The following is a 15,561-nucleotide window of genomic DNA, read 5'->3' as shown; positions in this document are numbered from 1 at the left end:
TTCTAGATTAAATAATTTAAAATTTGTTCCACATTTAGTTTAAAAAGCACTATTATAAATTTAGTTTGAAAAAGTAATTATATAAAGCCTTCTTTTATCACTTATGTATATTACCTACTTTTTCTCTCTATGCAGCTAAGTTTATCTACTTATTTCTGAATCTCTTTGAATTTATTGAGAGATCCTCTATTCATGTATGCATAAAAGGCTGGCTATTCACTGAGATATTAAGAAAAATGAAGCCCTATATGTTCAACAATGGGTTGTTTGAAAGCATATAATACTTTTTTAAATGGAGACTTCTGATAACCCTAAATTCCAGGATTAAATATGTGTTGTGGCACATCAATCAGCCTGATCACACACATTCTTATGATCTGGTCATGAGAATTAGGAAAGGGAAGGGAATTGACAAGCCCTTTAAACAGGCAACAATGGAAAATTCTAAAATAAACATGAGAGAGTTGTCATGTCTGAAACAAAGTAGATACCCTTTTAGATATGAAATAGTTCAGTACAAATTTCCATCACTGCTGATTCATTACAAGTTTCTAGAACTATTTTATCAAATGTGTCACTGATGAGATATAAAAATTGCATTAATATAGATGTTGCCATTTTTTCAGGGATTATTTAATTGACGGGGTAGTTGACAGGGTTTGGGAAGGAACATGTAATGTTTCCTCACTCTGAGTATAGAGTTTTAATGGTTAATCGCTAGATAGAAAAATGTGTATGTGTAAGGCACCATCATAAACATACATAGATATGTCCAGTGACAGGAATTTCATCACTGCCTGTCTCATCTGAAATTTAACATTTAGTGGTGAAACATAAGAAAAACTAGAAAACAGAGTCACACCTCTGAATGCTCAATTAGGGGAGAAAATAAAAAAGATTTGGTAATATATGAAGAAAATAGAATTAGCTGAAGGAACAGCATTCAAAGAGCAGATCAGACTTTCATTTGGTTGAGCAAAATACTTTCCTTCCTACTGCCACCTGAGTGTCCACAGTGAGTGAAGAGTAAATGAATAAATATAAGCAAAGCCCTTAAAAAGCTTCCTCACAGTGTCAGTGCTATATGATTGTTTAATTAATAAATCTGGAAAGATGTGCAGAAACTTAACCATTGTTACTTCCAGAGGCAGAAGCTGATAGGCTGTGGAAGAGGGAAAGAAGGAAACCTAGATTTCAATGTATGTTATTTTGTGCCTTGTGAATGTCCTACAAGTGTGTTATTCTTGGTGCTTTTACTGTGAATTTTTTTAAAAGAAAGAACCACCACCATAAAATAATGCATGAAACAAACATTTTATTTTGTTCATGGTTCACAGGGCTAGGAAGAAACAGAAAAGATGGCTTATTGCTGCTTATTGGTGTTTGGGGACTGCAGAGAAGACTCATTGGCCGAAGTTGAATCCACAGCAAACGGTTGGCATCATCTGGAGGTGACTTCACTCACATGTCTGCAGAGGACATGGGGCTTGACTGCAGGACCTATAGGAGACCTCCCAGGTACCCTGGGATTCCAGGTAGCAGAGCAGTCTCAGGACATTCAGAGCTCTGACTTGGTGATCAAGGGCACCATAGGTGAGTGACCGGAGTGAACCAGGCAGATGCTCATGGGCTTTTTAAACATAACTTTGGAAGTTACACAGCATGACTTTTACGTCATGTGTCAGTGACAAGTGAGCACTAGTGTCCAGTCTGGTAAGGGTGGGCATAGACCCCCAAATCTCAAGGGGAGAGTAGCAAAAAAATTGCAAACATCTTTAAAAAGCCACATGCATATTCTAGTTTAAAACTACTCAGGTTTTTTTCTCTCCTGGGCTTCCCACCACAGCTCTGGGGTGATCTTAGGGCTTACGTTTCCTCCCCAACTTGGAGGCAGCAGAAAAAGGGACTTTGGTAGTGGTTGTGGCCAAAGGTCTTTTGCTTATGTCCTGGGAGATCCACCCAAGAGAGATACAGGTCAGCAATCGCCCAGTCTCACTTATAAGTGGTAGCTAAATAATGAGAACTCATGGACACAAAGGGGAACAGCAGACACTGGGCCTACGTGAGGGTGGGGTAGGAGCAGGGAGAGGATCAGAAAAAATAATTATTGGGTACTAGGCCTAGTACCTGGGTGATGAAATAATCTGTACAACAAACCCCTGTGATACGAGTTTACCTGCATAAAAACCTGCACATATCCCCCTGAACCTAAAATAAAAGGTTAAAAAAAAGTTCTTGGTAGCAGAGATGCCTCTCAAATATGTGATAAAAGATTTGTTACTTTGTCACATAGGCCAGGGGTAAGGTAATTGTGGGTTTTACTTCTGCCTCAGTCCCTGTGAGTTGATTGACAAGTAAATGCAAATATTCAGGGAAACTTACTGAAGCGTTATGGGGCAAAAAAAGCTAATGTCTGCCATAAATGTTTCTCTATCAAGGAACCATTTAATTGACTGTTGAATTTAAAAATCACAAGATTTAGGTCAGGTGTGGTGGCTTACAGCTGTAATCCCAGCACTTTGGGAGGTGGAGACAGATGGATCACCTGAAGTCAGGATTTCGAGACCAGCCTGGCCAACATGGTGAAACCCCACCTCTACTAAAAATACAAAAATTAGCCGGGCATGGTGACAGGTGCCTGTAGTCCCAGCTACTCAGGAGGCTGAGGCAAGAGAATTGCTTGAACCTGGGAGGCAGAGGTTGCAGTGACACAAGATCGTGCCATTGCATTCCAGCCTGGGTGACAAGAGTGAAACTCCATCTTAAAAAAAACAAAACAAAACAAAAAAAATTCACAAGATTTAACTATTTGGAATGGAGAGGAAGCTTTATTTCTTATAAGGGGTTACAGCCTGCAACAGGCTGAGAAGAATGCCTCTGGCTAAAACCAGGGACCAGGGACAGGCACTTTGAAGGACTATAGGTTGGGGTAGGAGCATTATGCTGGACAAGTTAGCTAAACATACATCTTCAACAGGTTACAGGAGGAGCTATGAATATGCATGAAGGTGGTCCTGATGCACATGTGTTGAACCAACATGCATGTAACATATGACCCGTGTTCACTTTGGGATGGAGACCTAACATTTGAATGTTTTATAATTAGGCCCTATCAGTCAAAAGGTCTTTACAGGACATGAAGGCACTCAAGTGTGCAATCTCTGTAAACCCAGCCAGAACCAGTTCATGGTGGGTGGTCTTCTTATCAGGAGAAAGTTACTGAAATCAATCTCTTGTCTAATCAAAGCTGTAGTTACGGTGCTTGGGACAGGAGTTGGGAGCCAATTAGTGTCTGGTGATGAGCTACAATTGTTTTTATTTTGCTTATGTCAAGACCAGTGTTTATTTAGCTGCTAGAGAAAAAAGAAAAACTTGTGGCAGTTAGACCATAGTTAATGTTTAAGTTTAGAGTGCTTGACCTAACCCTTGCCTGGCATGGCCTTAGGTCTTGTTTATAATTTGGTATCTCATTGCCACAAAAATCCGCTCTGCCAGTCTTATGATCTCTATTTTAACATTAATGCTGGTCAGTTGCTGTGTCTAAACCACAAACATGAGAGGGTATAACGAGACATGTCTGACCTCCCATCTCATCATGGCCAGGAACTCAGTTGTAAGATTTTTCTGGGGTCCCCTTGGCTAAGGGGAGTGTCCTTCAGTTGGTGGGGGCTTAGGATTTCATTTTTAGTTTACAATTTCCACAAGGGAAAGGCTGCTGATAAACCTTAAACATCCTGCACTTGTGTTTCAAAGCAATAAATCAGACCTCTTAAGTACTAATGCAGTTGTATACCATTTGTATGGTGGCCAGTTTCCCTTCTAGCCTGAAAGACCTGTGAGGACAGAGGTCTTGGCTTTTTTATTCCTTAACAGTTTTCTTACCTCCAAATTAGCACGTAGCAGCAGCTACACAGATGAGAATCTCTCTCTTTGTTCCCCACAGTTTCTACCTTGAACAATTCTCCCTGCCAACATGCAGCGTCACCCTGTAGCCTTATAGTTTCCCCAACATCTAATATATGTTCTTCCAGTAACTGGAGACTGAGATGCTGCAGGGTCAGACAGCTGTGTTCTTAGCCAAGTGACAAGCAAGGCTTTGGTGGGCCCTTTTTACATTATTCACCTTAGAGTCCAAGCTGACCAACTCAAAACTATACACATGGGGCCAGAAAATCATCAGCTTCTGAGGGTCAGCTATATGATCTTACAAGAGCTCATTAGAGATGAAAAACTGCTTGGTAAATTCCAAAGCCTATCTCTAGCTCAAGATTGCCTCTCTTCATATTGTCTCCTTTTTTCCAGTGGCTCCAATAGGCAAAAACTATAGCAAAAATTGTTAATTTTGGGGACTTGTTCTATTTCCAGTATTGAGAATTTAAATTCCAAGCTGCCCACTAGCTGCAAAAAGCAAGGAAGTTGTGTCACACGCACTTTCCTCTGCAGCTATTCCTAATAAGTATGTTCCCTCTAGAATTTATGAAATTGTAAGCATTTAACATTTTATATCAATTTTATAATATTAATACATCTAGATGTAATAGCCACAAAACACAAAGCCATTAAACTTTTTTTTTTTCTTTTGCAAACTAAATCCACAGCAGTAAATCCAGCAGTTGCAGTTAGGTTAGCATTACTGCTGTGGGAAAGATTCAGGTTGGAAAGCAGATGGGGGATGGTACAGGGGGTGGCAAAGAAGGAGGCAGCTCTTGCAACAGGGCAGCAGCTGGGCTGAAGAAGAGACTGGATGAAGTCTTGGTGCCCTCCCCACCCTCCCACCCTCCCACCCCAGCTTTGCTCTAGCCCTGAGAACTTCTAACATTTTTGTGGTCACCTAACACTCACCTTTATAATTTGTCACTGTTGGTTTTTTTTTTCCTCCTACCTGGAGAAGAGAACAAAAAACAAAGCCAATCCCCAGATGTATATTTTCTCCCTCACTTCATCCAGCACAGCTCAAAGAAGCCAGGGTTGGATCCATTTCTAACCCCAAAGGTCACTGTGGCTTCTAATAGCAGGTGGCAGTTCAGCTGCTGCTCTCAAACCATGGAGGGATCGATAGACACCCAGTTATAAAAGGCTTATCACCGTTCCCCTTCATTCTTCCTTTTCCCAAACAGTGATGGAGCCAAATCTTAGTGAATCAGGGTTGTTCTAGCAAATTCCACCTCTGGGCGAGGTGCAATGACTCACACCTGTAATCTCAGCACATAGAGAGGCTGAGGCAGGAGGATCACTTGAGGCCAGGAGCTCAAGATAACCTGGGCAGCATAGCAAGACCCCATCTTTTCAGAAAAAAAAAAAAAGAGCCCGGGATGGTGGCACGTGCTTGTAGTCCCAGCTATTCAGGAGGATACATACCTGTAGTCCCAGCTGAGGCAGGAGGATCACTCGTGCCCAGGAGCTCAAGGCTGCAGTGAGCTATGATTGTGCCACTGCACTCCAGCCTGGGTGACAGAGTCAGAATTAAAAAAAATTTGCTTCTGATGCCAACTGTATTGGGGATTCCCAAGAACACTTCTGGGCTAAACAAATTGCTAGGAGGACTGACAGGACTTGGCATACAGTCACAGTATGGCTACAACTTATTACAGCAAGGTCAGCAAAGGAGAGAGGTCACAGGGCCATGTCCAGAGGAAACCTGGTACCAGCTTCCAAGCATCCTCTCCTAGTGGAGCCACATAGGATGTGCTGAATTCCTCCAGCAACATGCTGTGACAACAAATGCAAAATGTTGTCACAGAAGCTCCTTAGAGACTCGGTGCCTGGGCTTTTTATTGGGGGGCTGCTCATGTAGACACTGTCTATTGTGCACAAGTCAAGATCCAGATTCCCAGAAAAAAAGCAGGTGTTCCACAGAAACCATATTGTTTAGGTACAGTGAGCCATTTGATCAGTGAGGGTGGAGGGAACCCTTCTGAAATCCAGGTACCCAAACCTTCCCAAAATTCACATTCCCAGATACCAGCCAAGGATAGGATAGCCATCTCAGGCCACTTCAATGGCAACTCTACTTCAATTGATTTTTTTTTTTTTTGAGAAGGAATCTCACTCTGTCGCCAGGCTGGAGTGCAGTGGCGCAATTTTGGCTCACTGCAACCTCCAGCTCTCAGGTTCAAGTGATTCTCCTGCCTCAGCCTCCAGAGTAGCTAGGGTTACAAGCACGTGACACCACGTCCAGCTAATTTTTGTATTTTTTTTAGTACAGACAGAGTGTCACCGTGTTGGCCAGGATGGTCTCAATCTCCTGACCTTGTGATCCGCCAGCCTCAGCCTTCCAAAATGCTGGGATTACAGGTGTGAGCCACCATGCCCGGCCACTTCAATTGATTATTAGTTTGCAAGTTTGTAATGCTTTCAATGGTTCAACCCCTGTTTGATGTTAGTTCTGAGTTCAGACTTATGAGTGACAGACACACTAAGGCAGCTGTGAGATTATCAAATTCACTCAGCTCAATTTTTGTGATGGTTGCTATTATCTATTTTTATTTGTGTACATTTGAATGCCAAATACCAAATTTCAAGCATAAACTTTGTGATGAATTGTTTGAAAAGCAGAGATTTATTAAATGAGGAAAGATTCCTTTTGAAGCTTTTTGTGCAGTATGCAAAAATAGAGAAAGGCACCAGCACATAGTAACAGCTAAACATGGAAGATGTATGATTTCCTCAACTAATACTATATAAAGTGGTAAACAAATTTTTTTATTAAAAATAATTCAAGGCCAGGTGCGTTGACTCACACTTTTAATCCTTGCACTTTGGGAGGCCTAGGTGGGTGGATTGCCTGAGCTCAGTAGTTCAAGACCAGCCTAGGCATCATGGTGAAACCTTGTCTCTACTAAAATTACAAAAAATTAGCATGGCATGGTGGCGAGCACCTGTAATTCCAGCTACTCGGGAGGCTGAGGCAAGAGAATTGCTTGAACCTGGGAGGTGGAGGTTGCAGTGAACTGAGATTGCACCACTGCATGATGGTGTCACCTGGGCGACAGAGGGAGACTGTCTCAAAAAAAAAAAAAAATGAAAAGAATTCAGATTGAGATATAGTAATTGCAGTGGAAGTTGTAACTATCTGCCACACTATATAACAGCAGCAGTCTTTCAGCTCAAATGACAATTTGAAAGTACTACTGCTAGAAGTATTTTCTGATTCCAAAGATGCAATCAAATTTTGAAGAGCCAGAATGAAATCTACTGCAACAACAACAAAAGTAATAGCCTCACTATGATCACAGAGATTATCAATGATCTAAATGCCTCACCTATTTACAGCAGAGCCATGGATACAAGTAATCTCAAGGCAGAAGATATTTTCCCTTTGCTTCTGAACTGCTTTTGGTGGTGATAACACAAATACAAATTGTGGTTGATGTCTGCATAAAGGCACAGACATGCTTGGTCCAAGCTGAAGTACAGCATGAATGATTCCAAGTTGTGGGCCGTCCTGCCCACATTCTGCATCATGAGGTCCAAATAGCATCTGATGTTCTTTGCATTTTCATTGAAGTAACTGTCATAAAATTGTTCTCTTACTTCAGCATTTATACTATTAGAATTGAGTGATTAAAGGATTGTTTGTTTTTTTTTTGGCATTCGATATTCTTCATTTCCTTTGTAGTTAGAAACTCATTGGCTCCTGTAACTAACACAGTTGAGAAAGTTGTTAGTTTATGTAAAGTCTTGAAATAATATTTTAATTCTCAAGAAAAGATTCCAAAATTTTTGTTTACTTTAAAAATAATCCATTGATTGAAGTTTACTTGTTTTTTGTTCATGGTTTTTTTTCACTAGGAAACAAATATTTTATTCCTTTTTTCTGTTGTTCAGACAGATCATGATACAGAAAACAGCAGTCTGGCACAGAGGCTCGGTTGGTTGATTTCCACAGGCACATGGAGGACAGGAAGGGCGGGATCTCGTTTGAGCTCCCGCTGTCATTATGACCTTTGACCTCTTCCTGTACCCTCTGCAGCAGCACTGCATGGAGCCTACTGGGTCTCTAACCTACCTCATTCACCTCTCTGACCACTGACAGGCAGCACAAAGGATGCGGGAGTTTGCTGACCAAGGGGACATGGGCAGAGAAGCAAAGGCCCCTTACTCTCCCTCTGTCCGTTCCAGTGTGCTGGCGGCAACAGAATGGGAATCTTTCAGTCATCACCTGCTGGAGACTCAACTTCAAGGATGGAAGCCTGTGTCCATAAAAACTGGGCTGTAGGTTGAAGTATTGGAAGCAGGAAGGTTGGAGATGGGTGGGGTACCAGAGCCCCTGTGGTTATTGCTGATAAGATATGTAACGGCTACATTCCCCAAGGGCAGATTAGAAGCCCTGGGCCTGGGCTGGGCATGGTGGCTGACACCTGTAATCCCAGAATTTTGGGAGGCCAAGGTAGGTGGATTGCTTGAGGCCAGGGAAAACCCCATCTCTACTAAAAATACAAAAATTAGCTGGGTGTGGTGCTGCGTGCCTATAATCCCAGCTACTCGGGAGACCCAGGCATGAGAATCCCTTGAACCCAGGATGCAGTGAGCTGAGATCGTGCCACTGCATTCTGGTTTGGGTGACAGAGTGGGACTCTGAAAGAAAAAGAAAAAAAGCAGCAGCCCTGAGCCTGGAATCCCTGGGTGCTATGTGAAGGGCAGGGCAGACGGAGCTCCCTGGCGCTTCCCCAGGGAGAAAAATAACCATGGAAGGGTATAATAGCCTCCTGAAGGCAATTCTGGGCTCACAAACTCCTTGCTTTGCTTTGTATCTCTAATTGCTGATCTTCAGAACAGACTGGGGTTGGAGTGGGATAAGGAAGCGAGGTTCTTGTAAAAGGAGTGAAGAGACTCCATAAAGAAAGATGATGAAAGTGGTGCAAACCTTCCCAGGTCCCAAGACAACTGGAGACTCCTGCCCATGCTCTAAAGGGAAGGAGCTAGACTCTCCAGGGAAAAAAGCAGACTCCCAAGAGTGAGAGGTGATGGGGGGCAGAGAGGAGCAGATGGCCACATGGCTCAGCCTCTGCCCAGGAAAGTGAATCCACAGTTCACTAACAGTAATAACCATGAACAAGTAGCCATGAACACTACAGTCAGCAAACACACACACAGACACATCACAGGAGTTGGAGGAGCCTGCAGGCTGCAGTGGTGAGGCAGGAGATTAGTTGGATCATCAGGTGGAGGAATGGTGTTTAGAAGGGACAGGGAAGGGCGTGGGGGGACACACAAGTTATTGGCTTCTCTTGGGGAAAGATTTGTTGCTGAGGTGGCTGTTTTCTTAAGCATCAACATTTGCATCTAAAAGTTCAAGCAGCTGCCTTCAGGTTCCAGAGGCTTCCCACTGGAGGGCTGCACTTCATTCAGCTCTCTGCTTTCTGGAGCTTTGTTGCATTTGCAGTGATGAGGTTCTCCACCTGGGCTTCTTCCTCTCCTGGGGTCCCGGACTTCTGATTGAAACTGCACTTGCATCTGCAACCTAGGATAAGGAGGATCCCAATGGAGAAGAGGACCACAGCACATACCAACCCCCTAATCCTCAGGGTCTGGTAGTCATAACGAAAAGGGTCAATTTCCTTCTCCCTCTCAACTGCACCGGCCAGGACAATGTGGGCCAACAGGCTGCATAGAAAGATCAGCACTACCTCCATGGTGCCGGCACAGTCAGTCCCCTCTGAGGTGATCCCAGGAGGATGTGTCAAGTCCCAAGGAGCCTGGGAGTGGCATGTTCATAGTTTTCAATCTCTTTAGGGATAGGATTATGCAAATTGAAAGAGCAAACAATGTTACTGAAATAATCCATGACATAATGGAACCTGAATCATTAAACCAATAATGGAGGCCGGGTGAGGTGGCTCACACCTGTAATCCCAGCACTTTGGGAGGCTGAGGCGGGTAGATCACTTGAGGTCAGGAATTCGAGACCAGCCTGGTCAATATGGTGAAACCTTGTCTCTACTAAAAATATGAAAAATTACCCAGACGTGGTGACATGTGCCTGTAATCCCAGCTACTGGGGAGGCTGAGGCAGGAGAATCATTTGAATCTAGGAGGCAGAGGTTGCGGTGACCCGAGATCATGCCACTGCACTCCAGCCTGGGAGACAGAATGAGACCCAGTCTAAAAAAAAAAAAATGGAATATTCACAAGTGTCAAGACTGTTCTTAAAATGGAAAAACATTAGGCCGGGTGCCGTGGCTCATGCCTGTAATCCCAGCACTTTGGGAGGCCAAGGCAGGCAGATCACGAGGTCAGGAGTTCAAAACCAGCCTGGCCAACATAGTGAAGCCCCGTCTCTAGTAAACTTACAAAAATTAGCCGGGTGTGGTTGTACAAGCCTGTAGTACCAGCTACTTGGGACGCTGAGGCAGGAGAATCGCTTGAACCCAGGAGGTGGAGGTTGCAGTGAGCCAAGATCATGCTACTGCACTCCAGCCTGTGTGACAGCGAGACTCCCTCAAAAAAAAAAAGAAAAAGAAAAAAAAATTATGAGCAGGAAAATAAATTGTGACTTGAAGTGATACTTCAAGTATCTGTACTTGCCATGATGTCTTCTGAAATACATCTCATCCCTTGAATAATCTGATTCTTTTACGTGGATGGTACGGTACTAAATGCTTTTCCAGCATGGGAACAAGTGGGATTATCATCAGTGGTGGTAAAGAAGGGAATAGAAGTCGGGCACGGTGGCTCACGCCTGTAATCCCAGCACTTTGGGAGGCCAAGGCGGGCGGATCACGGGGTCAAGAGATCGAGACCATTCTGGCCAACATGGTGAAACCCCGTTTCTACTAAAAATACAAAAAAATTAGCAGGCTTGGTGGTGCACGTCTGTAGTCCCAGCTACTCGGGATACTGAGGCAGAAGATTCGCTTGAACCCAGGAGGCAGAGGTTGCAGGGAGTTGAGACTGTGCCACTGCACTCCAGCCTGGGTGACAGAGCGAGACTCCATCTCAAAAAAAAAAAAAAAGGAATAGAAATGGAGAAAAATGCTTCTGTTTTGGTCAGTGGACATTTATTTTATTTTTAACTTAAACTTCAATAGCTGTTGGAGTACAATTGGTTTTTGGTTATGGATGAATTATAAAATGGTGAATTTTGAGATCTTAGTGCACCTGTCACCTGAGTAGTGTACACTGTACCTAATGTGCAGTTTTCTGTTTTGTTTTGTTTTTTGAGACTGAGTTTCGCTCTTGTTGCCCAGGCTGGAGAGCAATGACACGATTTCGGCTCACTGCAACCTCCACCTCTCGGGTTCAAGCAATTCCCCTGCCTCAGCCTCCCAAATAGCTGGGACTGCAGGTGTGTGCCACCACGCCCAGCTAATTTTGTATTTTTAGTAGAGACGTGGTTTCACCGTGTTGGCTAGGCTGGTCTTGAACTCCTGACTCCCGCCTCCGCCTCCCGAAGTGCTGAGATTACAGGCGTGAGCCACCTCACCTGGCCATGTGTAGTTTTTTAAATCTCCCGCCTCCTTCCCACCAGCCCCCTTCTGAGTCTCTAAAGTCCATTTTATCACTCTGTAGGCCTCTGTGTACTCATAGCTTAGCTCCCACTTATAAGTGAGAACCTACGGTTTTTGGATTTCCACTCCTGTGTTACCTCTGTCAGTGAACATTTTAAAAAGTTATTGTGATCAAGAGATCCAACATACTCCTGAAGAATGGAAAATGCAGGTTTGCCATGAAAGATGGTATTATGTGGTTTAACAAATAAAATTTGAAGAGCAATTCCGAGTTACCTTTACAACAGTGTACAGGCTGGTAATGCTCATGTCCAGCGTGTTTTCTCACGGTGAGCGTCCGGTGGACCAGAACCAAGCAAGTGGAGCCACAGGCACAAGTGGAGGTAGTGCTGAGGCAGCGCAGCGGGGCCGCAGGAACCGACCATGTCTGGAGAAATTCCACTCCTGAATTCTGCCAAAAAAGGAAGTGTTGAGGACAGCCAAATCATCAGGGAGATGTAATTCATAAGAAACCTGTGTAATTTAAATACTCATAATTTATTTCAGCTAACGAATAAAACTGCAGTACTGCACTCTGTGCCTCTGGGAACTAACTACCCAATGTGGCTGAAATCTCATGCCATTTTTTAAAGGAGCGGCACGAGGGCCTTTGGGAAATGTAGTCTTCACTTTCTCAGGGAGTGGCACGAAGGCTTGTGGGAAATGTGGCTTGCACTTTCTAAGGGAGCGGCGCGAGGACTTGTGGGAAATGTAGTGTGCACTTTTTGGCCCCAGTCGCGGGAGCTGCTTCGGGCCTTCTGCGCATGTGCGCGGTGTGGCTCCAAGTTTGTTTTTCTCCGGTGCAGCCTGGAAGGGAGGGCTCCCGGCATCTCCCTGCCTGGGGGCAGAGGATGCGGAGGGTAGAGTACGGGAGGGCTGGAGCGAGGGTGGACTGGAGGTGCTGCTTGGCCTGGAGGTGGGAGAGAGGGAGCAGCTTTGCCGCCTGGCCTGGGTCCTAATCCTGCCCTGGTTCTTCTGCTCCAGAAGGAAACGCAGGTCCCGCGCCTGTGACAAGTGAGGTTGGATTTTCTCTTCCCTGAGATGAAGGATGCCCGGAGGCCTCGGCAGGACCGCGCGGAAACGGGCCTTCTGCCCAAAAGATGCGTGCTTCTCTCCTTATTCTTTCCCCTCAGAATCTCGCTGTCTCCTTCCAACCACCTGTAGTCGGCATCCCCGCATTGTCACTGCCACGCAGAGGCAAGCGGGGTGGCGGATAGCACCCGCGGGGCGGGGAGGGACCCTGCGGGTGCGGACTCCATACCCAGCCTCTGCCCAGCGTCACCCCGCTTGCTATGTCCTCGCAGGTCGCAGCTTCATGGCCTGACGCCTTCAGGAAGTATTTTGAAGTGATCATGGCTGTGGATTGGGGGATTTCTTGTTTCCACTGACCTGTGAGGCCGCGCACGTGGAGGGAGGCACCCCGGGCCCTCCCGCACTTTCCGGCCTCGCCTGTGTCCCTAGTAGCAGTGGGCATTTCCAGACGGTCCAGCTTGTGGCTCAAGTGACAGGAAGATGTAGGAGCTTTCAGTCTTGGATGAGGATTCGAACTGAAGGGCTTAGGCCCAGCTGTCTTGGAGCAAAACTTCTGTTGTGGGGTGAGAAGGGAAGGTGGGGGCGGTGAGGGTGCAGGGGCCCTCCGAGGAGGACACCAGACCAGTTGGGCCGAGACGTCATTAGAGATCTAGAGCATGGGTGGGAGGAGCAGAGGTTCGATTTGTGTCCTGTCCAGACTCCCACAGGCTGGGTGATGGTGGGAGCTTTGTGCCCATTCAGATGTGGCGGCAGAGGAGGGCAAGGCCGAAGGAGCAGACAGCACCGCTTCTTGGGGAGTTGTGAAGGCATCATGCGGAGGGCCGAGCTTAGCAGCCAAGTGGAGGACAGCACCCTCCATGCCTGGATTCGTTACTCGCTCGTTCTAGATGTTGAGCTGCTGGCGCATTGCAGCACAACTAGAGATGTACGGATGCCCCCATCTTGATCTTACAGAATCAGAGGTGCAGCCGCAAGAAAGGTCTGTAAGTTATCTATTTTGGCTTTATTTAAAAGGTGGGATGGGGTGGAGTGGACAGGAAACAAGCTTAACATGTTAAGTGACTGTTGACATTGACACATTTTGTTGTGGCAGAGTCAAGAACAGACACTGAGTCGCTTGAGGACTCAGGCGGGTGTTTGCTGCATTGACAACAGAGTAAGTAAAAATCCGTTTGCTTTTTAAAATCCAAAGATGGTTTTGAGAACCTGAAACCAAGTTAGAGCAAGTTCGTTTTCCTTCCAAAAAAACTGGGCTCTGCCTGGCGCAGTGGCTCACGCCTGTAATCCCAGCACTTTGGGAGGCTGAGGCCGGCAGATCATGAGGTCAGGAGTTCGAGACCAGCCTGGCCAACATGGTGAAACCCCGTCTTTACTAAAAATACAAAAAATTAGCCAGATGTGGTGGTGTGCACCTGTAGTCCCAGCTACTTGGGAGGCTGAGGCAGGAGAATCACCTGAACACAGGAGGCAAAGGTTGCAGTGAGCCAAGATCGTGCCATTGCACTCCAGCCTGGGTGACAGGGCAGGACTCTGTCTCAAAAAAGCAAACAAAAAAAACTGGGCTGAAAAATACCACATCACTTTTTTCAAAACCTTGTTGGGAGTCTCTGGTTTATAATAAAGATTAAAACCTGAGTATTTTTGTTTAGCATCAGTTTTAATGAAAGTATTATGTTCCATTCTTTGGCTTTTCCTAACTTGCTTAATTAGTTTAATATATTGGTTTGTATACTCGGTTAGAGTACAGCATAAGTTGTTTATAAGTCAGTAGAAAACCAAACGTTTTTACATTTGAAAACTAATGTGTCCAAGCAGTACATAACCATGCCAGAGTCATGCATGGACGTGTGAGTATCTCCCTTTTAGAGATGTTTTGCCAGCTGGGAAGTGGACATTTTTAGGCAAGTGACATTTCTCTTGATCTTTTCTTATTTCTCAGCTACCCCCTGTCGGCTTTCTCTGCTCTGCCAACACTAGTGGAAGATGATCACATCCCAGGTAAGTTGTTTATTTTTTCACAGTTTTGCTTAAAAGTAATTATTGAGGTTTAAAAAATGTCTATACATTCATATGAAAGTAGAAATAACATCCCGGAAAATATAGAGGAGAGGTCACATTACAGTTCATGGGTCAAATGCAGCCTACTGTCTGATTTTTTATGGTCCACAAATGAAGTTTGGTTTTTATATTTTTAGGTGGCTGAGGGAAAAAAACCAAGAGTATTATTTTGCTTGGAAATTATGTGAAATTCAGACTTCACTGTCTATGAAGTTTTATTGGGACTCAGCTATACTCACGTATTTAGGTATTGTCTGTTGGTACTTTCACACTACAAAGGCAGAGTTGACTGGTTGCAGCAGAGACTGTAATGGCCCACAAGCCTAAAATATTTACTGTGTGACCCTTTACAGAAAATGTTTGCTGATTTCTGATAGAGGGTTGATGAAGAGTAAGACAAAAATGTCATATAGGTGAATGCAGATCTTGTGATCTTACAGTTGTGAAACTGGAACATAAAACAGTTTATCAGTGGGCTTTATTAGGTAACATTGTGAAACTTCCGATGACAGTCTTGCAGTTACATAAAAAAGTAGTACAACAAAGTGAATAATTCATGTACAGTCCAGGGGAAAACTTAAGAGATCACAAAAGAAAGTATATGATTAAAAAATTCAAATAGGCTGGGCACATTGGCTCATGCCTGTAATCCCAGCACTTTGGAAGGCCGAGGCGGGTGGATCATGAGGTCAGGAGTTCGAGACCAGCCTGACCAACATGGTGAAACCCTGTCTCTACTAAAATTACAAAAATTAGCTGGGCATGGTGGCACGTGCCTGTAATCCCAGCTAGTCAGGAGGCTGAGGCAGGAGTATCACTTGAACCTGGGAGTTGGAGGTTGCAGTGAGCCAAGATCGTGCCACTGCACTCCAGCCTGGGCAACAGAGTGAGACTCCATCTCAAAAAAAAAAAAAAAAAAAAAAATCCAATGAATTGTGTAGCATTAGGACTCATGGTTTTTTAAAGAAACAGTCCTGGTAGG

At 44.7% G+C, this 15,561-nt stretch overlaps 1 protein-coding gene and 1 pseudogene across 1 annotated transcript; one reads left to right on the top strand and one right to left on the bottom strand.

Annotated features, from left to right (window-relative positions):
* Positions 1 to 7,667: 7,667 nt before the first annotated feature.
* LOC129048438 (FXYD domain-containing ion transport regulator 6-like) lies at positions 7,668 to 9,635 on the bottom strand. Its single transcript, XM_054523242.2, has one exon. It carries the CDS (start codon positions 9,633 to 9,635, stop codon positions 9,348 to 9,350), a length of 288 nt encoding a protein of 95 aa, XP_054379217.1. The 3' UTR covers positions 7,668 to 9,347.
* The window catches only part of LOC129048437 (zinc finger protein 37A-like), a 37,662-nt pseudogene continuing 29,913 nt past the window's right edge, over positions 7,813 to 15,561 (top strand).

The sequence above is a fragment of the Pongo abelii genome, chromosome 8 (genome assembly GCF_028885655.2).
Source record: "Pongo abelii isolate AG06213 chromosome 8, NHGRI_mPonAbe1-v2.0_pri, whole genome shotgun sequence".
Lineage (NCBI taxonomy): Eukaryota > Metazoa > Chordata > Mammalia > Primates > Hominidae > Pongo > Pongo abelii.
Note: the sequence above shows the minus strand (reverse complement) of the source record. Positions and strands in the feature narration are given on the sequence as shown.